Source organism: Pipra filicauda, unplaced genomic scaffold (assembly GCF_003945595.2).
Source record: "Pipra filicauda isolate LSUMZ 115617 unplaced genomic scaffold, ASM394559v2 scaffold80_size11013439_pilon, whole genome shotgun sequence".
NCBI classification, from domain to species: Eukaryota; Metazoa; Chordata; class Aves; order Passeriformes; family Pipridae; genus Pipra; species Pipra filicauda.
Genome location: NW_024104987.1, coordinates 3,673,949 through 3,700,724, shown reverse-complemented (window position 1 = coordinate 3,700,724; position 26,776 = coordinate 3,673,949). Strand labels below are relative to the sequence as shown.

The 26,776-nt window shown below is 40.7% G+C and overlaps 1 protein-coding gene across 4 annotated transcripts in view; it reads right to left on the bottom strand.

The window, feature by feature from the left end:
• Window positions 1-26,776, bottom strand: part of SMURF2 (SMAD specific E3 ubiquitin protein ligase 2) — a 58,222-nt gene that overhangs the window by 11,463 nt on the left and 19,983 nt on the right. For 2 of the 4 annotated variants that reach the window (XM_027749706.2, XM_039390171.1), the window contains exons 2-10: window positions 20,818-20,856; window positions 19,115-19,223; window positions 13,090-13,223; window positions 12,864-12,929; window positions 9,425-9,509; window positions 8,059-8,142; window positions 6,381-6,583; window positions 6,076-6,160; window positions 3,865-4,023 (exon numbers count right to left, since the gene is read on the bottom strand). In XM_027749706.2, coding sequence (XP_027605507.1) covers window positions 3,865-4,023; window positions 6,076-6,160; window positions 6,381-6,583; window positions 8,059-8,142; window positions 9,425-9,509; window positions 12,864-12,929; window positions 13,090-13,223; window positions 19,115-19,223; window positions 20,818-20,856 — 964 coding nt within the window. Of the gene's footprint in view, window positions 1-3,864; window positions 4,024-6,075; window positions 6,161-6,380; window positions 6,584-8,058; window positions 8,143-9,424; window positions 9,510-12,863; window positions 12,930-13,089; window positions 13,224-14,873; window positions 14,904-19,114; window positions 19,224-20,817; window positions 20,857-25,899; window positions 26,051-26,776 lie in introns of those variants that run through there. The other 2 variants (XM_039390170.1, XM_027749705.2) reach the window with 2 other exon arrangements.

The following is a 26,776-nucleotide window of genomic DNA, read 5'->3' as shown; positions in this document are numbered from 1 at the left end:
ACACTTTCAATTTACTGCGATTATTACGGTGATTGCACTAAAAACGTCCGTCCAGGCCAGTAAAGGATCAATTCAGAGAGATTTTATCCTGACTGAAGACGTGTAGTTCTGTCTTTCTTGGCAAGTATCTGTTGTTTTTAGGGCTTGTTATTTCTCTTAGTGCTACTCTGCAAAGTATGTAAAAGGTTACAGCCCAGACAATAAGGTATTATCCATACAATTTTACTACTGAGCTGCTGACACTGAATTTCTCAGATACCATTTCCATATTTCCTTTGCGTGTTTTCCCTCCCTCCATTTTAAAATTCAGGGATCTGCCAAACACTCTGCCTCTAATCTCCAGTCAATACCATAGTCTGTTTTACATGGCTTGTCTGGAAAAGAGTAAGCTTACAAAAAGATGTTTGTACTGGCAGCTTGGCAAGGACCTTGTCCCTTGTACCTGGCCTAGTCTGGACCACAGGAATGTGGGAGTTCACATGGAACTAATTGGCACAGATAAACAAGTATTTTTACCAGCAATTCGAAGAGATTTTGTAAATCTGTCTTCTTACTAGGAAAAGTAAATGGATCATGTTGCAGAGATGTGCTCTCTGTGTCTTGCACACAGTGAGTGGATATTTTTACAGTTTTTAGTATGGCATTCATAAACAACACAGGATAAAAACTCTATTCTCCTTAAACCACGAGAAGAATATCTCTGCGTGGAGCACATTAGAATATCCTAAATTTACTGCATAAATAAGAAATGCTACAATTCAGAATGCTCTCCGGTGGAACTTCTTTTTTTTTCAACAGAGACTAAAAAATATTAGAGGGAATCAAACAGTTTGAATCTATTTTATAATTTCAGCCTATTGTCTGTTTTGAAACAAGGCTTAGCTGAAAACTCTCCTGGCCAACCAAAAATCACCTCCATCTTAGCAATAATAACACCTCTTTAATCCTGGGCTCTAAGGAGGGAACAATACACTGAAATCCTACTTTGTTCCCATGTCCTGGGATGCAGAACTTCCGAAGTCAGCTCAGTGTTGTTATTTTCAGTGTTCTGTTTGCCTCTGGTGTTGTTTCTTTACATAAGGCTACCTCAACTTTATTTGCAAGCTGAACACATTGGTCTTAACAATGAACTACACTTCTTTTAAATTTTATTTCCTGAAAAACCAAGTCATTACAATAATTTAGAGACACACACTTGCTGTGGTTCCAGACTGTGGCTCTGTGTCATTTGTGCATGGCAATGTTCACTTGGAATTAGGTTTAAATATGAATCTCATTTAAACTGTATTTACTTGATAGACAAATTAAAGCCAAATCTTTATTCTCTGTTCTGAACTTTCTAATTCCATAGGGAGGAATATGGGAAAATATTCCTTGGATATGGCTACCAGAGAAGGTCATATTTCTATCCTAAAGTGAGCATCATCCCTGCTGCCTTTAAGAGTAAAAAGACACAGTCCCCCAAGTACAAAGCCAGTCAGTCTTAAAGGAAATCTAATCTCTGAAATGAGCATAAATTTAGGATTTATGCATCAAATTAAATCATTATGTTTCTCCTCCTAGTACTTCCCAAAATAAGGAAATACAAGGAGTTGAAAAATAAAATGCCATCCTCCATATTAGACTACAAATAATCAGTGCAGTATTAGCTAAACAATCTGCAGTGCTTAAAGTCGTTAAACCTCATTTCTCAGTTTGTTTGCACAGCTGAATGACTTTGCTTGATTCCACACAGTGCTTTAAGGATACAACTAAATACTTTTCAGGTGCTACAACTATCAAAATCTATCACAAACTCTCTCGGTCCATATTTTAAAACAGAACTGGTAAAACAGAACAAGTTTGATTGTTTTCATAACTTACAATGTCATCACTGGAGGAACAAAGGGCTTTACTCAGCTCAGTAGAAAAGTCGGTATCACTGAGGGTAAACTTTTTCTCATGCCTTTGAACCTAAAACACCATCCCACCCAAGTACTACATTATTTCTTAAAAAATTTAAAAAAAATGTCAGGCCCAAGGCAAATTCCTTTTGTTGTTGTTGTTTTTTTTTTGAAGAACAAACAAGGAGGTGGGCTTAAGGCAGGGGAAGCTTTCACATATCCTGTTTGGTGCAATAAAAGAATAAACACCCGAGATGATTTATCAGGCAGCAACTTTGCTGATGACACCGATGGGTGAGTTTCTGAAATCCTCCTCTAATGAAAGACAGATGGACAAATGAAAAAACTTCAGCACACTGCAGGAGCACTTAAAGTTTAAATAAATGCAAAATGGTTCTGTGAGTCTGGAAATCAGAAGTCAAATTGGATTTTCCAGATGACAAAGGCAGCTCTGTGTCTGTCCTCCACAATCCAGGTACAACTGGGCACTGTGACCCTTCTGCCATTTCCCAATGAACCTGCCTGTGAAGTTTGTCAAAGACAGCCCAGCTGGCTGAATTTTCTGCAGTTTAAGAAGAGCACTGCTGTAGCTAAGAGGGTCTGAAGATTTCTTCAAGTAAAATATCTAAATCCGAATTGATTTAAGGAACTTTTCTACGTTTCAAACATGAACATGCTCCTCCAGTGGTAAGTTTTTTTTCAAGATAACCTTCATTTCAAACCACCAGTCCGGATTAAGCTTAAATTAGTAGTGATTTCTTTGTTTTCAATTAAAAAAAAATTGCCAGAGTGGCTGGATGATGGAAGCTTACTGAAGTCCTGTAACATACACATATATAACCACTGGTTTTTCTAAACAAAAATACGTATTTGTCAATATTTAGACTCTTCTCCCTCTTGGGGTGGGGAGTCCAAGTGTATACTGGGCAAAGGCCAGACAGGTTTTGTGTAATGCATAAAGGACATGTTGACTCCTGGATATTACTTTCCATTCCTCGGTTTTGTCTTTTCAGTGCCTGTTGCCATTATTCTTTCCTTCAGCTTTTCTTGCCAATGATTCACTTCCTTAAAGGACTATTCCTCCTACTTACTCCTTGCCCAGGGCTTTCCCTGTAACCAGCTCTTCATTGTTTCTTCCACTTAACACCCACTCAACACTTTACAGGTGTTTCCCAGGAGTATTAAAAGGTGTCAGCAGGAGAAACAAAAGAGTCAAACTCCCAAATAGCTTGGCCAAGCCGATAGTCACGTCTGGGCAAAAAGAGAAGTGTTTGTTTCTTTTTGGTTTCCATTTTTAGTAGAAAATCCCCACTGTGTAACGAGTGCCGAGGGAATAAAACAAGAGCCAGAATTCTTTTTGAGTTTCCCCTTCTCTTTTGAAAACTGAGATATGAAAACGTGATATCGAACCACTAAGGCAGAAAAAATGCAGTGCCTATTCTATTTTATTCTTTTTGTTAAAAAACCGATTTAAATTGTTGGGGTTTTATTTTGAGAGCATCTCAACTAGGCCTGCTCTGAATCTGAAGGGAGGAGCTGAATTATTTATTCCTCCTTTATTCCAGGAGGATGGTTGGGCAGTTGTGCACCAAGTCATCAGTATTTCACACCACCGGCTCCCACGCAACTTCATATTTTAAAACAAGTTCTCCACAACTGAAATAGAATGAAGAATAAAGAAAACAAAGTGTCCCGCTTGCTGGTAGGAAAAAAAGAAATCCACGGGCCAATGTTTCCAATGGGACAGCACTTGCTTCCCTCCCCCTCTGCATCACACCAGCCACATTCCTGCCTAAATGCTCCTTGAGATTTGTTTTCAAGAGCGACCAAACTGGTCTTTGCTGTGGAAGAACACTCCTTAAATCGCCCTGAATGGCAGAATGAATCCTGATATAAACCCGGCACCCCTCAGTGTCACCTTCTCTCCATTGCACTCAACACGTGCAGAGACTTTAGACTGAGTTTAAGACCTGAGACTCACTTTAAGACTAAGTGCAGGTTCGCAGAGAGCCGCGGGTCTGTGAACTGCGTCGTCCTGTTGTTATGGTCAACAAAATAAACTCTGCCTGTGGCTGTATTTCGGATCTCCCATCCAGGAGGCAGTGGACCAAGCTCCTCACAATTGATGTTGCTAAGATCCCTGTGAAAACAAATATAAAATGAAAAATACCTCAGCAATTGGCCTCCGAGCCAAACAAGCGTAAATGTAACAGAACAATTCCATGAAGTCTGAGAAAATGTATTGTTTCAGAAACTTGAGCTGTTCAGCTGGAATCTCTACTCCCAAGGTGCAAGCCCACCACAGCAAAAACACACACCCCAGAACACATGCCGCGGGGAAAAAAGTCCTTATCAAATAACCCTCATTTTTACAAACCAACTTCAGCTGTTAAATTAATACAGGCTTCAAACAAAAATAAAGACCATTGCCATATTTGTCAAAATGGAATTGCAGTTCTGCACCAGTTCTGACAAGAAAGCATTTTTAAAACAACATTAGTCACGTAAGGAACTGTGAATCACACTTTATAATAAACTCCTACAAAACAAAACTATATTTCTGTAGAGTTACAGTTTCCATGAAGAATTACACATGGGATGGGTGTCTATGGCACTGGCAATTTTGCCCCCAGACCCCAAGTGCTGGTGGGAAGCAAAGAGCTCTCTAACAAAGTATTTCAAACCAAGTATTATCTGAACAATGACTCAGCTCTGCCCCAAGCAATGCAGAGGTGGCTCAGTAGGTCTCAAGAAAAATTCTGCTGAAATTGGAAAGATGCAGATTCATTCCAGAGCTTCACTGAAAATAAATACTGGTCTCCAAAAATGTCCACTCACTGATTATTCATGGACATAATTCACACCTCAGATCCCTCACACTGTCCAGGGCAGCTCTTTCTAAAGGTTCAGCTCTCCCAGTGTCCTGGGAGTTGAGGGAGCAAACAGCCAAGGGACAGAATGGCTAAAAAGGTGCCACCTGCAGGGATTCCAGAGACTGGAAAGTCACTGATGGAAACACGAAGCTCTGGGACTGAACTCCTGCTGCTATTCCCCATAAACACACTGCTGCTGGACCACAGGGCTCATTTTTGTTGACTACATGACTGTGGCTATTAGCATAAAAATACAATATTCCCCAGAAATGACATCAATTCCACCCTCATGCAAACAGCCAAATTTTGTTCTCAGACACGCTCACGCAGTTTGTGCTGCCACACCTCAGGGCAGAGCTAACTTAGACTGCACACAGAACTATCACACCCCAGACTTAAGGATTACTCTTCAAATATTTTTTTCCAGCGCCTGGTTTTGGATAATACACAAGCCATGGGCTTCCTAAGGCACAACTGCAGCCTCAGGTCTGCAGGTAACACATCAAAGCAAGGGGATAGTCATGTAACACAGAAACAGGAACAAAAGACTAATTCCAAACACAATGAAGTTGTGGCCATGAGGCATTTCATCCTTCCTGGGACACCCATTTCCATGGGAAGGAACATCAGCAATTGTCAAAGTTACTGCAGTTCTCACAGATGCCAGCACTGGCTGCAAGTTTTAAACCACACACATCTCACACCACCATCCACAGGCTTTAAGAGCCAAGTGTTTTCAACAGGATTTCTTGGTTATATAAAGAACAATCAGAAGCTATCAATAATTTCCATTATTATCCTTTCAAACATGAGAAATAATCCCGTGCACAGTAATGACCAATATGTACATGTGTATCATGTAAATAAGGACATTAAATAAAAAAGACTTCATATTTATCTTCTCCCAAGTGTTGAGAGAATTGCAACAGGAATAGCAGTTTGACTGTTCCAATCCAACCCAGTTTTCACTGAAGTATCTCAATAAAACTTCTTTTGGAAGTGTTCAGATTCTACCTATTGTTTCATTATTTTGCAGAGTATTAAAATCTGGACTTGGCTCTAATTCACATGCAATATCTAGAATCAGTGAACTATACCTGTTTTCAAAACACCACTGTAATTTCTTTCTTCATTTTCCATCTTTCATTAAAATAACAACTTGAAGAACACCAAGGAAGAGACATTAACTGATTTTGATGAATGACTTGTTAAAATGACATATTAAGGGCCAAGAATCAGAAATATAATATTAGACAGAGGAGAGCAGTGCTTAAATGATTTTTATGTGAAACCTTAGGGGTACTTCTATCATTTCTTACCTGGGTACTCTTGGATCGTGCCACGTGCTGACACCAGTCTGAGTATGCAGAAAATAGACCTGACCTTGCTGAGTCGTCCTTTGTTCTGTGAAGTCAAGACAAATTAATAAATGTAAGAACAAAAATACAACATAAAAACTAATGAATTAATCAATGCAAGAACAAAAAAATGCAATATGAAAGCTCACAAAGACCAATTTCCCTAAACTGAGGAATCAAAAGGATCTCGCGTATGAGGAGAAGACTCGCCCCATTTTCCCAGTTTCTGGAGACCCCCCCACATCAAAGAATTCTGATTTTCATACCATATCCTTCAGGTAGATCAGGAGGAGTGTGCAAGTGTGTCCTGCTCATGTAGTTCCTGTGCCTCTGGGACCGGACCCTCCTCTCAGCCAGCCGCGGGTCTGCCGCCTGCCCGCAGGTCGCGCCGTTGGTGCCCGTGATCGGAGTGTTCTCGTCCACAAAGCAGCTCAGTGGCCTGCCCGGGCTGGAGTACTCGGATGCTGGCCTGGGGAAAAGGGGAACATTGCACCCTGACTGGATGTGGGCCACGGGACAAACCTGGTGGGAGCTTCACCTCAAGGCTCTTTGGAAAGCTCTGCGGGAGCCGCTGCCTCGCCGAGCAGGACACCTGGGTTGGAGCAAAGCTGCTGTTCTGGGCTCACCAGAGGAATCACTGAGAATCACAGAATGTGCTGAGCTGGAAGGACCCACAAAGACCATCCAGTCCAACTCCTGGCCCTGCACAGGCCCATCCCCAGGAGTCACATCCTGTGTCCCAGAGGTTCATTCAAACCCTTCTGGAGCTCTGGCAGCCTCAGTGCTGTGCCCACTGCCCTGGGGAGCCTGGTCAGTGCCCAAACAACTCTGGGGGAAGAACCTCTGCCTGAGATCCAACCTGACCCTGTGCCCTGACACAGCTCCAGCCATTCCCTGGGGTCCTGTCCCTGTCCCCACAGAGCAGAGCTCAGGGCCTGCCCTTCCTCTTCCCTCACAAGGAAGCTGGAACTGCAATGAGGTCTCCCCTCAATCTCCTCTTCACCCCCAAACTTTCTCACCTTGCCTTCATATGCCTCAGGAAGTGACCAGGCCTTGTTATTCCTTCTAGTTTTTAAGGAAGGTTATTAGAAGAGGATGCTGAAAAAGGGCTAAGCAAGAGAAAAAGCTGCTGCTCTTGAGAGCTCGACTGCAAGAGGGAACATTGAACTGTGTGATTTCATCTCTCAGTGCTGCTCCCAAAAGGATTTAAAATGGGTTAAAGGGGGATTGACAAGGTCACCTGAAATCCCCAAAACAAATTATACATTTTACATTTACAGTTTCTCCACTGTTAATGTGTCTGGAGCTTAGAGCAGGTATTTTAACATACCAGGAAAAATAAAAATAGGTAAATTAAAAGGCTGTTCAATCCCTTCACTCCAAAACTGCATGAGAGCTGGCAGTGCTAACAGTACAGATTATTTTAAGTCAAATATATCCATGCAGAGACCAGAATAACACTGAGAATGGAAAAGACACTGCAGGCAACAGAGAGTCTGCAGAAGAGTCTGAAAAATCTGCAATGACACTGCCTGCAATTCAGGTAACAACACAAGTGGTTTGAGGAACAGCTTCACAACACACATCTACAGTTATCAGAAAAGGTGACTGAAATGATTTTGAAACATGCTCTGTAACAATCAGCTCTACTAACTATTCTACGTTACATGGTCATGGCATGGACAGAGGCAAATGTCTCACAGCCACTCATGATCTCATTTCTTCAAGAAAACCAAAATTAGAGGAGGAAAAAAATCAACTCTGAATGATCTTGTGAGTTAAATATTAGGCAGACTGAAGGAGTAGGATGCTAAAGAAGGAAAGCACAACCTTGTGCAGAGTGACTTGGAGGAATGGCCAATACCCCTGTTAGAGCCACCTGGAATCACCAGTGCCCAGCAAGCAAAACTCATCCCAGCCTCAGCCTCCCAAAAAATCCCTCACCGTGTCGGTCGCTCCCACTGAGTTGTCCGTGTGATGTGATTTAAGTACTGGATCCTTCCAGAAGCAGTTCTCCGCTCCTCCCACCTGCAATCCAGGCACGGAGAGATAAGGCAATGAGTGGTATTTCCAGGAAACCAGGGCACAAAATGTTTCCAACATAAATGCCAACTCAGGAAGACTTGCACCGTTATGAATCACGGTGGCTGAACAAGGTAACAGGAAACAACTGAAAGCTGAACTCAGAAATGATTTAACATATTCTTCCCTTGGAACCAGGCACATCATTAACAATATCACACCTTCATGTTCCATAACTGCTTGAGTTCTAATTAAATCCAAATAGCCACATAAAGAAACTTCTTGAAAACAGCATGTTTAATAATGCATTTAAGTTGTTTTGACCACTGACTCTAACAAGTGCTTTCACAGCATCTTCACGCACCACTTGCTTTCATTAAAAGGTCAGCTTCAAATAATGTGACTTTTTAATTATTATTAATTTTGCACTCCAAAACACATGAGACTGTACAGGAAGCTTTGCAGTCACACAATTAAGTGAGCAATATTTATGCAAGGAACATTTTGAAGTGAAAATTTAGAAGCATTTTCAAAAATGTTTTTGACTTATCTGGACTCCAAATTAACAAAAGAATGCTGTTTAGGGCTCAGATGCTAATTTGCATTTCAAAATTCATCATCTGAAAACTCCATTTCTCCTGTCTTTACCTGCCAAGAATCACATTTAGAAGGCCTGTGTTTGCTCTGAAGAAGTTGCTGACAGCACCAGAACCTAAACCAGAGCATTTTCCCGCGTTCTCAAAACTGTTTTAGGTGATAATGATGTCATTAACTCTCACAGGGACAAACCAGAACCCCAAACCCAGCCTTTGGCAGGTAAACACAGTGAGAACTCAGGCTGAGTGCAGACCTTTTCTAATCATGTTTTCTTCACTGTGATACCCATGGAATAAAATGTGATCCATGTTTATCACAGTGTATATATGATAAACAGAAGGCAGCCAGGCCCTGTGGTCACTTCCTCGCTAGAAAACTAATATATGGAGAAGTCAATTCTCTGCCTGTGATCTAACATTATATTAATTTATCAATTTTAAAACTTGAAAAACATGTTTTCTTAGCTGAGTGTGTCTTTCAATGCATTTATTCATACAAGCCACGTTCCTATTAACTGATAACTGTTCCGTGTGTCCCAGCTGGCTTAGCTCCTGCTCCTGAATGCAAAACTGCAGAACTCTCAGGGCAAGAACAAAAGCAAAGTGATTTATTTGTACACTGACTTCTCCTTAGTGCAGCAGTGTGTTGGATGAGCTGTATTTGTGTTCACATCACAGTGATCTCTGCTTACCCATCTGGCAAATCATTGTCGAATAACCGACTGCAATCCACAACTTGTCCCCCTGTGCCTATTCGGTCCCTGGACTGGAGACTTACTATTAAGATAACAAAAGAATTATTAAAGATATGACATCTGAATGCAAATGACAGTTTACATTTGAAAGAGAATCGGTACAACTCGGGAGGACTGAGCTGAGCCATGCTCTGGATGGTTTTTTTCCTTTCACAGAAATCAAAGATGGTCATACAGAAACAATGGAGAGGATTCCATGCATGAGAACATACATCTCACTTCCAAAAAAAAGTTAGAATATTAAAAATGAAAGAATATGAATGCAAGTTAAGGCAGAAAAAGAAGTGAAATGTGAAGCTGTCATTAACTTTTCTCCATATGAGGTGGACTCTGACACCTGACCGGTGGCAGGAGAGGGTTCACCTCACGCACGGCTGGGACAGGGCCAACAGGAGAACTGCTAAAATAAGGAATTCTCTCTGTTTTTGGCTCCTCCTTACGTATTTTGTTGCCACATCCACACAAACACAAGAACCAGGCAAAATGTAACTGCTAGAAGCACTGCATGTCTGGTTTATTATTTCTAACACCAGCGGTAAGAAGTCAAATGCAACCCACACAAAGTACCCTGAAAAGCCCTCCCTGCCCTCAGCAAAACTGCTTCAACTGGGGTTTTAATTTAATTTTTATTTTTTTTTTACATGATTCATTGTAATGGATATTTATGCCTGAAGCTTTTGTACTGCAATTATGAAAACAAAGATTTTTATTTTTTTTTAGGCTGCTTTTGTTCCCAATATCACAATTTGCAAGTGTCCAATCTGATAATTTATGACACTCGTGTTCCTGCAGGGTTGGGGTGGTTTTTTGATGTTTTGTTATGCCTTTAACAATAAAACAATTGCTTACAAAGCTCAATACGTGCTGTGGCCCACATTTCTTGAGGTGGCACTAATGTACCTCTGGACAACTGTCTTCAAGTCCTGTTTATAAATGCAGTGAAATGACCTTACAGGCCTTAACCTGGATGCAACCGAACCTTGGTCAAGATCACAAAGTTTCAAAAGTTGGAGCAGAACTGGCAGCTTTTGCCTGAGTCTCCAAATTTTCAACAACAACATGTTTTGAAGCTTAGAATTCAAGAGACCAACCCAGGGAGCCCTGCAGTACCTGCTGCATTCCTAATCCAAATTAACTCTTAGTCTTCCATGTATACTAATGTTATAAAACGGAGAGAAAGACAATTTAATTTCAACCAAATCAAAATTTTAGATGATGTATTTATTCTGCAAGAACCCCACACATTACAAGTTCACATGGTTGCATGTAGGCAAGCACTTGATTTGCAAGGTTATCATCTGCCGAATGTATCAATTACAGTATTGGTTTCAAATCTTGCACAATCACTTAATTTAAGACAGTTTATCCTTTGAAGAACTGAGAGTATTATTTACAACTTATTCTATCTTTTTACTTATTTTTAACCTAGATTTCTCCACCATCTAACAACTGCAGTGGAATTATCTAGTTTTACTCAGGCTCAATTCACCCATTCAACAAACTGCATCCATGAAGAAAGATTAAAATATAAGAAGATTAATAATGACAACTTAAATAAAACAAGACAGGAGTCCCTGGAATCTTACCAAGGATGCATTAAATTAAACCAGAGCCATGACTGAGCAAACCTGACCTTTCTGACGAGAACAGCAGGAAGCAGAACACACAGATTTGCTCTGGGTCTCTGCTGTAACCTGACAAGGTGCTTTTTCCTGGGTTCAGTGCCTGATCGAGCAGCTCCTGCTGCTCAGGGATTTCCTACAGAGCCAGTGCTGCTCTGGCCACACCACTTTGTGTGGGCACAGCAGGTTAAGCCAACCCATCAGTCCAGCCCATGCCCACACTGCTGACTAGCTGTCCCTCCCCAGTTCTCTCTGAAGTCTCTTGGCCATTGCACACTGCAATGCATTTGCCCCAGGCTTCCCATCTGGCATCCCAGTAGCCTTGAGACCTTTCTGCTTTGGGGTGGGGGTTTTGGTTTGGTTTTTTTCTTTCCTTTAATGAATGCCAGCATTCCCAAGCGATGATGATCAGGATGTGTGTTCCATACTCTGGAGGGCAGCATGGGAGCACAGTCCCTGCTCTGTGGTGTGGGCAGAGCAGTTCCCTGCTCCCAGCACACCCTGGACCAGCTCTCCTGTCAGCTGGGCTCAGTCCCCTCTCAAAAGCAACCCCACAACCAAAACCTCATCCACCCACCCTGGCTGCTCAGGGGACCAGAACACTGGAGCAAACCCAAAAAGCAAACCAAACTCACAACACAACACACCCTACAAAAGAGGCTGGTTTATCCTTTACTCTTCTGTGCAAGTTCACATGGAAAATTTAACACTCAAGAACAGCCTGAAGTGTCAGCAATGCACTGACAATTCCACATTTCTACCACCATTTCACTCTCCTGTGCCATCACACTCTTATCTTAGTGCTGTGCAAGCCCTGGCAGATCAGATGAGAGAGATGGATAAAGCAACATAAAGCTGGAAAGTCAGAGGTATTATTCAATAGAGCACGCTGAGGAAAGCAAACAAACATGCTGAAGCCCCTGTTTGCTGGCTGATGTTTCAATGTTTTTACCTGGCTGACGAAAGTGCTGCTTGGACATCATTTGAATTATGAATTGAACATAAAACTGAGCATGAAAATTCACTTTCCTTTGCCCCATGTCTGAACATTCTCATTAGCACCTTGCTTTATGAAAATAAAGACCTTCCTTATCCTGACCAACTTATGTGGCCTGTTAGAAACACTGCCTTCACAAAACTGAGAATGCACCAGAATGTCTCTGAAGTTTTTTGTGGATACCTGTTTTCCAATTTGCCACCCTCTTTTTAATTCTTAAGTTATGAGTTCACAGAATGACAAAGCCCAGCTACTGAGGTTGGTGACAGACTTGTTAATAAGCCGTGAAAACACAAAATGAATTGACCAAGTCACCCCAGACAGCAATTCCCTCCTGTCACAGCAAGATGCTTCACCCTTTTCCAAGAAGCACAGATTTCTGAAGCTCTCAGTGGCCAAGGATTTTGCAGTCAGTTTTCCACAGGGAGTTCAGGCTCAAAATGTTACCACTCTTTACAGTGAAATTAAAAACTTTCAATAATTTTTTTATCATCTATGGTCTTATTTGCCCCAACACTTATTAAAATATTTTTGTTTTGGTTTTTTTTTCTGTGTGTGGTTTGAGCATTTTGGTTTGGATTTTGTTTGTGCTTTTTTTTTTTTAAATTCTGTTCATACATACTTTCAGCCTGAGGTCCAAATGGCTCTGGCAGTGGACACTGAAGAATTCAATACAGAGAAGTGACATCTAGGAAGGGTTATTTCTACAGCTACTATTAAGCTCCAAGAGAATTAAAAGATAAAAACCTCTACTTACCTACTATCTGTCCTCTAACAGTATCATTGTCATTTGGCCCAAGCTTGCACAGATCCAACCTCTGATCTACAAAAGGAGGACACGAAATGTAAATTATACAATAAAACACCACCACAAACTACCAAACCAGCTGGAACACAAAATCCAGCAAAAACTGTCACTCTTCAAAAGTCTGTACATGCAAGTCTGGTCTGAAAGAGAAGAAACAAGTCTTCAGCTTACTTACAACCAGTGTCTTTAAGGCGGTTGATGGCGTTTGAAAGAAGCCTCACACAGCCCAGAAAACCAGCTCCCTGCTTTTTATGGATTTTCTTGTGATTCCACACACTGATTGTTATTGAATCCGACTTTCCAATATACCTGAAAAACGTGGAAAAACAGCCCTGTGAATGGCACTCACTGAATACTTGGACAAGGCTCCAGAAATCACCTTTGGGGGGGTGGGGGAATTATCAACCACTCCATTAAAAATGTCACACAGGGCAAGAGAGAGCAAGTCATCTGCAGGTAAGATGTACACTTCATACTTGGATGGAAGCATGTCTTATGAAGGAGCTCACTGGAATACAGACTGGTCTGAAAGCCTGACTCTGGGAGGAGGCATTCAGGTGACCCAAAGTCTGTGAAATCTGGCTAACACAGCAACACAGCAGGCTGAGGGCTGGCCCTGACACAGCTCTCCAAGCAGCTACAAACATGCTCAGCCTCATGCCCCTGCTCAGCCCGAGCCCAGGGGATGGAATGCTCGTGGCAGCAGGGTCTGGGAGCAGTGGGAGCAGGGACAGCAGCCCAAACACGGGGACAGCAGCTCAGCATCCTCCTGCAGCACTTCAGGGGCTGCTCTTCCAACCCCCAGGGAAGCACCACCCTCTGTCAGAGCCCTTCTGAGCACCAGGAGAAACACAGGGCAAACCTGGGGCCACACCTGCAGCTCCCACAGCTCTGGGGGGGCTGATTTACTGTGAGTAATGTATGCTTGTGACATACATCACATATTAGGACCATGTCAAAAGGTTTTAGCTGACATGTGCCACATTTCCCCCTTGTCTCTGCTCACATGGGACTGACTCCTCACAGCATTCCCACGGCAAAACCTGGATCTGCATCCCACTGGCCTGGGAAAACCTGGACACTGCAGGCTGTTTTATTTGTGCTTTTTTTTTTTTTGTTTGAAGCTTTGTTCTTCAGAGGCAATTACGTTTGTGAGCTAGTTTTTGTTTTCAAAACTTCCAGAGGACAATTTCAAAACACTCCAGATAAATCAGCAATTGCCAATACTGAATTATTACAGTTGTTTCAAGTTGAGGGAAATGAATTTGTAATTGTGGCTTAGATCCCAAGAACTGCTTGTAGTTCTCCCTTCCCAGACCACTAATTCTGGCCTTAGTTTAGTTCCAAGTGCTTTTTTTTTTTGTTTGTTTTTAGATGAAAAGTGATCAAACTCACTCATCAACCCATGTCTAAATACATCTCCCCATTGACTGTGGCTTTACTGGCTTGAAAGCATCTTAATGTTTTCAGAAAGACAGAAATGATACTGTCAAGGTTGGCAAACCAAATAATTGAACTAACTGTCATGGCTTAAAATTCCAGCTGTGATCAGGTTAACACTTCTCCCATTTTTCCTTTTCCAAAAAGCAGAACTTTGACAACTTTTTCCCCCACCTGCAGAGACGGACCAACCCAAGGAGACAGAAAAGCCTGAAGGTTTCAAATAACCACTGCACATTTAAACAACAGCAACAAGAAAAAAAAAACCCAGCACCCAAACAAAACACAAGCTTCATATTAAAAAAAAAAACAACAAGTTTTTTGAATGGTAAACTGATTGTACAATATAGGTCAGATTTTTGGCCTCACAACCTTGACAATGCCAATTTTGCATAAAGAAACGAGATGAGGATGGGGGTTCACGTGCACAGTTGCAGTCTACAATGTTTTATGTACTTAAAATAAATTCTTATGAGAACAAATTAGGTGCACTTAAAAATAGAGACTTATCATCATGACCTGTCTTGAATTTTCCAGTTTTCCTTGTTGCTTTAAGAAAGTCAAAGGTAGATGGTTAAACACAATTTCATAACAGAGCAGTTTGAATAATACGTAGAACAGCTGAATACACAACACAGTTTCCAAGAATTGCTGTTTCAGGGTGAGGTTCCCATGGTTGGGATGCAGAAAATTGCCATCCACACCAAATAGGTGAGGGTTCCATATCCTACTATAACCTACTCTGATTTTTGCATCCTAAAATTTGGCTAGTTCACATATTTAAAAGGAAATAAGCAACACAAGCTGTCTTTTCCAAATAAAAATGCTTTTATATATATATATATTTATATATATATATATAAAGGAAGAAAGAAATAGTTAAGTAACTTCTAGTTGGCTTTATAGCAAAATAATCTACATTTCTGCATAATTTCAGGCATGAAAACCCATGGTTGCATTTAGAGAGTGACAGTAGGACAAGCTGACACTTCCAATTCATTTGGTGGATAAGTTACATTTGTTTTACATCATCTGGCAATAAAGTTCCAACATAAAAGCCTCAGCTAGGAATTTTATTTTTGATTAAAAAAGAATGTTCCAAAAAATAAAAGTGCAACAAACCAAACCAGAAACAAAAACCACACCCCCCTGCTTGGTTGGATGACTCTCTCTTCCTCCTCATAATTAAAGTTTTTGGAGCTTATTTTTCTTTTTTTTTGTCCTCTGTCCTATCAGCAATTTCTATTTCACAGCTTGAGTGCTTCAATAGAGATAACAGCATTAGTATTAATGAAGTGGAAACACAGACATTCAATTTCCATAGACGTTTTCTTAACTTCCATACTTTCTGAATCTGTAAAATATCTGGCTCTGGATAAGAACTGCATGTTCAGAAATTTCAATTTCCCTACTCTTAGCACTTCCACTTCTAAAAAAAAAAAATATCAAGTACATGCCATACTGGAAACCTCTAAAATGTTTTAATAAAATTTAAAACACAGGGGCAATTGTTATTTTTCCTAAACAAGATTCTCTTTGCCGGAGAGATCAGGCTATCACTGAACAGAAGGGGAAGGAAGAGAAAAAGGGGATTTGTTCAGTTGCTGACCTGCTGGTTTTGGTAGTTTAGCTCTGAATGCAAGAAAGTCTGTAAATGTGTTAAACCTGGTTATTTCAAAGCTTTGAGGAAAGGCCTGAACACAATAGGGAAAACACAAACAAGACTGAAAATAAGGAAAGGGAATACATCCAGGGCAAGCATGGTATTTTCCTGACATTAAACTACATCCAGACAGCAACTATTTGGCAATTTCTTTCTGGAAAGCCTCCCAGATTCCCCCCCTCCACACATACCCATCGAGGCTGGAGGATCCAAGCAACTAATCCAACCACTTCCTTTCACACCAAGATCTGAATTAAGAACCACGTCAGGCAAAAGCCAACCCTTTTTTTCTCTTTACAACACCGCAGAAGTGTTTAAAAAAAATTTCTCATACAACAGAACACCTACTCTGCTGAATCAGGTCAGCCAGTCACAAAATTCCATGGGAATTAGCAACTTAACTCAGACATTATTGCATAAATATATCCCAGCAGCTCCACCTGACTGTGCCCTTTGCATCTGCCACCACATGACAGATGAGACTGTTAATTAGCAGCATGTTAACCTGCTAAAAATTCCAGGCTGGGGACACTTCAATCAGCCCAACACAGTGGCAGAGACTGGTGTTCCCATGCAATGCTGTGTTGTGAGGGAAAACATTAAGACATTTAAAATCCCTGTTATTTTCAAAGAATAAGAAGAAGACTTAAGTCCTGTGGTCCCTGAGGTTTGTCATCAGGTGCTTTGCAGTAGGATGGTTACTATCCCTTTTTTTCCCCCCAGAATAAAAGTTAATTATCTTAATATCTGGTGCAGATGGGAAGCTGAGATCTTACACTGGGTATATCACACTAAAAGTTACCTTAAGATAAAAGCCAGGCAGTGAGTTGTTGTACCAAAGAGATCTCAACTTTTACTGCTGTTTTAATTGGAATAACAGGCAAGACTACAGAAAGGGTTAAATGATTATGAAGAAAATTTGGAGAGGGAAAGCATTATTTTCAAATTACAAGGCCTGACATAACTTTTACTTTGGATTAGAAATGTTGGATATACTTCTGTCACCAGGGAATTCAACAGTCAGAATCAAGCAAAGTAGTTTTCCCCTACATGACAAGTAATTTATATTGGAAATAATACACTGATTAAACAAAATCTAATTTTTAAGGGATGTTCTTCCCCAAACAAGAAAAAAAACCATCACCCACAAAAAAATATTTCATGCAGGTCTAAATTCCTTCAGACAATCCAGCAAGAGATGTCCCAAATCTGCTTGAGGAAAACATTCTGCCAGAAACCCCATTGCTATCTCTGCTTTTTATAATGCAATCACAGTCTCACTTCAATGCTGAGACAACTACAGGATCCAGATACAACCACGGCTTGTTCTGTAAAACAACCCAAAAATACCTTCTGTTCATCCTTCCTTAAAAATCATAACCAGAAAGGAATTTTTTTCTAAAGTTTTTACCATTCTTTTCCATTCCTCTGGTTGCACATCAACATCCTCCCTCATTTCCCACGTCCTCTGCTCCTTAGTTTCTCCAGGAGGGAATCAAATCACTGGCCCATGGAGCACCGAGCATCCCTTACAACCCATCCCAGTCAAATCCACTGTCCCACAGCACTGCAAACCCCCAGACAGGACTGGCAGATCCTTGGGAAGACACAGGGAATCGCTGACATTCCCAACACAGAGTTCTGGAGCAGATTAACTCCAAACCATGCCCATCATTCCTTGGGCAGGAGTATCCCTTCCCAGCTGGACAAAGGTTACACAGGGATTTACACTCAGCCACCTTTTATCCCTGTAAAGCTGGGCATTAATGCTCATTAATGGACCCACCTAACTAAAAACCAATCAAAGCCTCTGCTCCCATTTCAGGGCTTTTTCCTTAGCTCTGGACCGACCTTTGGAGAGGACATGGAAGGGCAGAGGTCTGAAATCTCTATTCTATACCAATTAACATTTTGATAGGTTTAATAACATTAAAAAAATCAAAATAACTTAGAATTTTTTAAATATAAAGATCCATTCCTTATACATGAACTTAAAACTTGGTTTATATCCATTTTTCTAATGAATATGAATTACAGTCTCACATGCAGAACCTAAACCTGCACTGAGTTTGGATAATAAAACTATAATTCTATTATTTCACTAAACTGCCACGATATTTTGTTAAGCAGTAATGAAAATGTTCTGTATCCTGCACATTATGAACAATGACTTCACATATTTAGTCTTGGATATTCAGATAAAGAGTAGATCAAGACATGACTTTAAACCAGGCCTTCCACGTTCTGCTGAGAGACCTATCGAGCTGCTTTTCTTCACTTGGAAAAGGAGGGATAAGAAATTCTCTGTGCACAAATAACTGATCTGCTGTAAGTCTGGTGATGGCCAAAGCTCACATAAATATGCTCAAACAGTTTCTAATAACACAGGGTAGGGAATGGAGCCAGGGGAATAAAGTCAGAGATCAGAACAGGAGAATATAATGAATTAAACCAGTTGACTTCTCTTCCTCATCTTCCACCCCAAGAAAAAAGATAAAGAATAAAAGACTAAAAGACAGAGGAAATAAAGCATCCACAAAGAGACCTACATAAAAATAAAAGCTTTAATAAGTTGTATTATACAGAATATTCTATGCTTTAGAAAGACAGAGGAAAACCAGGACATGTACATGCCATACTGATTATATTGCTCAAAAGCACCCAAAGGTGCTCAAGTGATGGTAACAACAATTCCTGGTGAGAAGAACATTTGGGACAGAAAATGATAGAAGAGGAAACTGATACACAGAGAAAAAGACACTGTAGCATCACAACAGACAAAAACAGCACCAAGAGAAGAGGGAAATATTGTCAATTCTTTGCTTCATTTTACAGAAGGGTTAACATGAAAATATTACAATGAAATAACGCTGTGGTACACGTGAAGCACGCTGCAGAAATCACCACTAGGAAAACAAATGTAGGGTTCAGATTTTGAAATGAGAAAGTAGAATTTTGATACATATATTTTTCACTCCAACTAATAAACTCTGGGATCCTTCCCAGAGACACAGGACAGTTCTATGAACATCTGACAGTGCCTGGGTACTTTAGAGGATTTCACTTCAAACCTTTGGTTATCACTGTTACCACCTACAGGTCATAATGCTGATTCCATTTGGGATCAAGTGTATTCTTCACAGTATCTGTAGAATGGCATTGGCCAGATCCATCCACCACAACCTTGGCAAAGGGATCGGGAAGTCCTGAGGGGAGGAAAAGAAAAAAAAAACTCAGGCTCAGGATGCTTTGAAGACCTGCATCATTGCACAATTCAATTTTTAATCTCTTATTTCAAGTTGCCTTTTATTAATAAATGAGCACCATATTTAATGGATGGGAACAACATGACATATTAGGTACAGGGAATGGTAAATTAGCAGATTATTTCACTGATATGGACCAGTAAAAAGTTGTCTGAGTAAAACACACTGGGGAAAAAAAAATCTGAACATCTTAAATCTTCCTAATTCAGGGGTGAGTAAAATCTCAGTATACAAAGAAGTCAGCCAAAGGCAGAGAAAACAGATTTACATTCTTCCTATGTTTAAGATTAATCACAACTACGGTTTTGGCTGATATTGGTATCACAGAAAATTGCCTGTAACAGGTTATTGTTGCTTTTGAGGTGCACTTGGTTTCCTGCTAAGCTTTCTGCTTCACTGTCTGCCAGCTCTGCACCTCAGAAACACTGAACACAGGACCAGGTGAACAACAAAAATCAGTGCTAAGATGGTGCTGGACTGCCCAGCTGGGCATGGAAAAGCAGCAGGAGCAGCCCAGAATCAGCACAACCAACTGATGGATTCCACCCAGGGATTCACTGCCCCCAAGGATGGTCCCACCACTGCTGCCCCCAGGTCAGCCCATCCTGTCCCTTTTCCCCCTCATCCTAATTCCTGCCCTCACCCCAGTGCTCAGTGACTCAGTGGGGGAACTGAGGAGGGAAAACATTAATCCCATTTGCTGTAGAGCAATTTAGGCCCAGTTCCACTTCCTCAGGTGACTCAGGTGGAGCTGGGCAGGACAAGGGCCAGGGAAAGCACGTGGGATAACGACAAGGCACGGGGGGAAGGGGAGGAACAGGACCTTGGGATCTGTGTTTCAGCACTCAGGAGCATCACAGAGCTCAAATCTTGAGTTGGTTTGGGTTTATTTTCAGGCACCATTAAACTGTCAAACACCCAATACAATCAATACAGAAATCTAGATCAAAGACAAGTATCACAAATCACTGTATCATCCCCTCTCCAAGTTGCTTCCCAAGCTCAGGTCTGATATTTGGAATTCCTCCTGCTCCCAGGTGATCTGTGTGAGCAGACACAGAAAATAACATTCCTTTCTGCCTCCTTCATCTACTTCTTAGCACTTCTTTCAAAACATTATTAAAATTAATTAAAATATAATTTCAGAGTAGCTTGGTATTATGAGGTGATTATTAATAATTAAGAAGCACATCTGTTTGCCTGACAAAAAGTTCTTACATGAAAAACATTTTAATAAATATATGACACTAATTGAAAAACATGTCATTTGCCTGAGTGGGTACATTTGTTTCCCACTCCCATAAAACCAGAGAGAGTGTGTCAGTGTTTTAATTATTATTATGAATCTGGTGAGTGTCACTTTAGAAAAAATTAGAAGCCCTGAAATAAAACAGTGTGAAAACATCAAAGCCCTCGCCTCCCTTATTGTAAAATTATCTTAATACAATGATCATGTGCAAACATTGGGCTACAGCACCTGCATAATATTTATCCCATCTATAAATAAATGTATAAAACTTTAACAGCTACTTACGGAAAAAATCCTTTTTCACCAGGTTTTTTGCACACAGTACTGCAAGAAAAACAGAAATACAAAATTAAGTTACTGGTTGCCAACTTGAAAAGAAGAAGTTACTTCACCTGTCCAGCATTCCAGAAAATCCTGCTCAAAATAAAATGAATATAAATGAAAACTGTGCTCCTTCATCATTTATATTGTTCTACAGCCCAGCAAAAGCTTCCCTGGTCATTAAAAGGAGAGTATTAGGCAGCCAAGGCTTTTCTGTTATCCTGCATGGTAATAAATAAAAGGTTTTACCTGAAAAACATCTGGGTGGAGCAGACTAACTTCTAAGGCCAGAATTTTGATGGTTCCAAAGATATCTTTTATTTGTAGAAGTTGATAATTGTTTCAGGCTTTTTTTTTTTTTTGGGTTTGTTTTGCTTTAAAAGGGGAGGAACATTTGCATTTGTCAACCAAAAATACCAAGGGGAAAACAATCTCCTATGAGAATAAATTTAAATAAACAAATAAATAAATAAAAGGTCAAAGGGGACAACTTTCATATGAAGATGCCAAGGCACACAATGAAGGCTTCTCCTCACAAACTGCAATACTCAAGGCTTATCTATTATCACAGGTTTAATAAGCAGGAAATATTAGATTCCCCTGTGAAACATTAAAATATTTACTGATAACACAAAAGGATTCTTGGGGATTGAGTAAAAGCACAAATTCCCACAGCCAGTACAAAAAAAAATTAAAAACAGGGGAGGGGGGAGAGATATTTGGTTGGAACTGATACTGCAGGAGGCTCCTCGCTGTTCAATTCCCTGGGATGCTTTTCCAATGAGGTCGCCAATATTTATTACTGCCAGGAAATGCAAAGACAGAAAAGTGCATCCAATAATCCCATCCCAAAGACATCACCTAAAACCAAACGGAATTGGCCCTGCTTTCCCCTCCAGAGTATCCCCACATCGATCCTGAAGGGCTCCCGATTCCCTAATTTCTTTTGCAGCATCCGAGTGAAAGCAGGCAGAGGTCCATGAACATCCTCGTGGGGATTTCCATGGTCAGGGCACAGAATCACCCCCCTGAAGAGTCTGAATCAATGGAATTCATGTTTTCCCCATTTTTACGTCCATAAAGATGTAGATTTTAATGGAACTTTTTTCCATGGGAACTCAGCACTGTAAAATCCAGCTCAGGTCTAAGGAGTTTGGATCCTCCAGTCAAAACAGAAGGTGACACCTATCAATGGCTGCAGGTAGTCACAGAACAATCCTCTCACTTTGACATATTCCACAGGAAAGGCACACACAAGTTCCCAGGAACTTTGATTCAAGGGGCTGCTAACAATAATACCAGGAAAAAAACTGCCTGGTTCCAGGTTGTCAGCTGTTGGGTTGCTTTAAAGACGATAAAAGTAATAAATAGAATTTCTCTCCATTCAGCAGCAGGGCTCCATTTAAAGGATTTCCACCCAATAATTCCAAACAGTCAACAGCAGTAAAATACTAATGGAGAGCCAAATGTTTTAGGTATTTCTGATACCTGGAGTTCAAGCACATGTAGAAAAGACTGTCACACCACCATCTACTCCACAGAACATTCCAATGAAGTCCTTAGGATGATGTAATAAAAACCCACAGTTACTAAAGAATTCCATGTGTCCAGCAATTTAAAGTCTACTCTATTCATACCATTGAGAACAACTTAAATGTATTTGAAGAAACAGATAAGACAAACCTTGCTTTTGCAGCTCCTGAAGATTTAATTACAAGAATATTCTCAGCCTGAGAATCACCTGCCCAAGAACTGCAAGAGGTTATAGCTCACCAGCAACCTTTCAGGTAGTGGTAAAAAACTTCAAGCAAAATAGATGCTTATATAAATGGCCCCTTTTTTTAAACATCTAAAAAAGATATAATTACTGTCACAATTTCAACCATTACAAGTAATGGGAAGTGTCACACGAAGGTGAAGGCTTTAAATCCAATAGTTAAGTCAAAATTCATCCATAGCACAGTGAGCCATACAGGGTGCTCCTGGGACTGTATAATGTCCAAGACAAAAGAGGTTTGACTAATCTTTTGAGAGACAAATTGCAAGGTTAACTAATTACAACACTCCTTTTCAAAAGTACAGCAAGCCTGCCAGTGTAGTTTAACCCAAGTCCCATTTTTATAAGATCAGGCACATGCACAGCACACAGACTAATAACTGCTCCCCCAGCAATTAGCCAGGAGTGAACAAACTAATATTTTTGGCTCAAGATTTCCCTCTCTAGTAACCACATTTAAGGAAAGTCAGATGTCAACCCACTCTGGCTTTGTCAGGTTAACAAAACAGGAGAGATGCTGAGAAGCCTTCCATTAACAACACCCTCTGTGCCAGGTATTTTAGGTGAAAAAGCCCAGGTCCCAGCTCAGTTTTAAGTGAAACAATCTCCTTCCACACACAGAGCTCTAATCTAGCTCAGGACTTTTTTGCACAACGCTGGTGGGAAAAGCACCAGAGTTTATGCTCCACTTTTCTAACAGTTTCAACACCGTATTTCAACCTATTCTGAATATTCTGATAACCAACTGATTAATAGTTCCTTGAGAATAAAAACTAAGGAAGTTTGGCTTCCTATGGATTTATGTTTTGTGGTTGACTGAGAGCTATAGCTGAGGCTTTTCCCAGCGGTCAGACAGACACTCTCCCACACAGACCCTCCCGTGCTCCGGCAACTCAGGATCTCCTGCTGCAGCTTTTTCCTCTCCCTCCAGGTCACTGCCTGGGTCTCCTCTTTATCCAGGCAATGATTCTCAGAAAACTCATGGGACTTCATTATCTCTGAGTCCTCCATCCTATGTTCCATTTGAGCTAAAGATTCAAAAACCAGAAAGAACCACAAGGAGATTTATTTCCCTGGACAAAGCCAAGTTAAAACGCTGATGATTCTGGACCCAACCCACGTCATTATCAGATCTACCACGAACGGCTCCTCCAGAGGCACAAGGGCACAGGAGGGGGTTATTTGTTATTTGTACGTGCTTGTTTTAAGGCACTTTTTATTGAAATTATTTTAAAACAAGAAGTTAAGCTGTTTAAACTCGCACTGGAACTAGAACACGAACCAATGGCTGGATACACTGACACTGGCTCGGGAAAAAAAGGGGGAGTGTTGTGTTGTAAGTGCATCATCAAATGACATTAATGCCTTCTAGCACACATCTGTAGATAAAGTATTTATTACAGGGTATCAGTGAGTCAGTGGATAGTTATGTTTTGTGTTTATTACAGACTTCCTGGGTAGTCTACAGACAGGAGAACATTAATATTCCAATATGAAGGAACAATACATACGTGCCAAGATAAACAGCACATCAATTGTACATACTATACATACATTAAATATCTTTTTATCGTGCTTTATGATCTCGTTCTAACATATGCTACTCAGGTCAGCTCACAGAAACTTGAAAAGAGCATTATATTATAAGCTACCCAGTCTCCTTCTGTGACAGCTTTGCTACAAAACACTCAAAAATAGGAATTAAGTGAATCACGTTTGCCAACTTCCTTTTTCTGATTTATTATTCCAGTGACTGACAAAGAATGGTTTACTGAAAAGTTATTTAACTATTGCGAATAAATGTAAAATATTTAACATCCCCAAATTCCTGCAATCTGTGTGTTAGCTATCAAAATTTACATGCAATTACAGAGGGGGGTGTGAATAACTAGTTAAACCCACATAAAAATTGACAGGAACTATGAATATTCAAAAGGTGAATTTTACAGGAAGATAAATATTTGTCTCATTTTCTGAACTCTTCTTACTCTTTTTGAAGAACTCTTGTTACAACTGTTTTCTACTTTGGAATCATTTTTAGAGAAAAATCAAATTTTTAACGACATCAAGCTGTTGTTGTGGAAGGCATCCTATGTTATACATTACCACTATTTTATGTCAGTATTAAAAAGTATGCTTATTGCAGAGTAGTAAGTATATCAATAACACCATGTCTCTTGATTTATGACAAATGACCAGGTTTAAATGTGCTTGAGGTAGGAGTACCTCAGGGCTACAGCTGTAGCCAAGCACAATAGAAATATACTGAGTTTAAAATTTCTATGTTAAAAAATAACATTGCTTGAACTATCTTAAGTAAATAATTTTTAAATGTGTGTATATTTGAGACATGATCGGTGAAAGGTAACGAGAAGACAGGTAAGAAAATAAAAAGCAATCAGAAATGTCCATGGAAGCGAGCACAGAAGGAAACCCATAATCAAGACATTTAAAATTGCACAACTTAGTAGGAAACCCCCCATCCCATGTCAGCCATCCATGAGAACCACCACTGTGTCAACAGCCAGCCCTGAGGTTCCAGAGAAGGAAAGGACTCGCTCCAAAGCTAAGATTATGTTTACTAATCTTCTGGCTTTCCACGTGTCATCACCACAGAAGAACAAGCTCAGCCTTCCCAACCCAACCAACAGTTTTGACGTTTTAATTCCTGTTGCTTTTTTTCTTTCCCCAAGGGTTTTTCTCCCAGAAGAAGTGCTTGTTCCAGAACATATGTAACACGTGGGAGAGCGAGCAGAAGGACAGGCTGCCTATCAGTTTTTACCACAAGAGCTCACTTGGAAGACAAGTCTTTCTCCCCCTACAGAAAGAGCATCTTTTAAGGAAAGCCATTAGTGCTGGGTTTGTGATCAGATCCCAGTTGTTTGCATGTTCTGTGCAGTGCAATACAATCACTGAAATCGGTCCCAGCTGTAGAAACACAATGCTGGGCTGTTGCTAATGTGTGTTGTACTGATAATGAATGGTCGTCTATGCTTTAATCTGAATAAAGCTCCCAACTGCTCTGCCTCTCCTTGCCAAAAATTCCCCTTCCTCCTCCAGACTGTGGTTGCATTCCAATTACACTGCTGATTGGAATGAGCCTGCTTGGGGGAGGGAGAGGGAGGGAGGCAAATGAAGGCACACACACACACCCCTCCTGCCTTCGGAGGGTGCCCCTGGGACCCAGAAACCGCCTGGGTGTTTGAACCTATGGCTGACACAACGGACTTTTCCCCACATTGTGCAAAACTCTTTGTAAATTCACTTACTTCTCACAGAATAGCATTTTTGACAGGCACAGGTTCCAGCAGGATGGCTCAATATTTGAACCGTTTCAAACAAATTCCTACTGGTTTCTTCCATTGTTGGCACGCTCCAGAGAAACTTATATTTTTCTGCTTGCATTCCCTCCTTGGACCTGCCTGAATTCCCACATGGGAAGATATAAAACAGGAGGTCTTCAACTGTTCATCGAACAAAGAGCTGTAAATAACACCACACGGATTTGCAAATCCAGCTGTTGAAGTAATAACTTCCTCTATTAAGGTTTTGAAACAAAAATGTTTATCCCAACTATTCACGTTAAGTTTTATTTTACAATTAATCTCTCTGAGCATTTTTTTTAAGGTTTCATTTCCTTAGAAAGGTGCTTTTTCTGCAGAATGAACAGAATAAGCAACAGGACGCGATCGTAAACTAAAGTTTACTTTCACTTAATGAAATTCCTGCATTTTGGAAGATTGCAATGGATTATCGTCAAGAAGGGGCACACAAAGACAGGTAAACCTAACAAATATGTGTTTTACAGGTGTGCAGGGGTTGGAGTAAAGAAGGGTTTGCAGCATGAAACGGGTCAGAACGCAGCAGCTGAGCGTTATTCCAACCAGGATGGGTTTCATATTGCACCCCCCAGGAACGGGGCCGCAGCTGTTCCTCCCTCCAAGCAGGTCCACAATCCCAGGGATGCCAAGGTAGAGCAGGAAGCTGAACTGGCTTAACAGAAAATTAACCTTCTGGGGAGATGGATTAGTTGGCCATTGGCTCCAAGAGCTGCCTGACTTCCCCTGCAGTCACACCATCCCTAAACCTGTGCAGCTGCAGAGGAGGGAGGATCAGCCACTCTGCCCTTCTGATGGCAACACACAG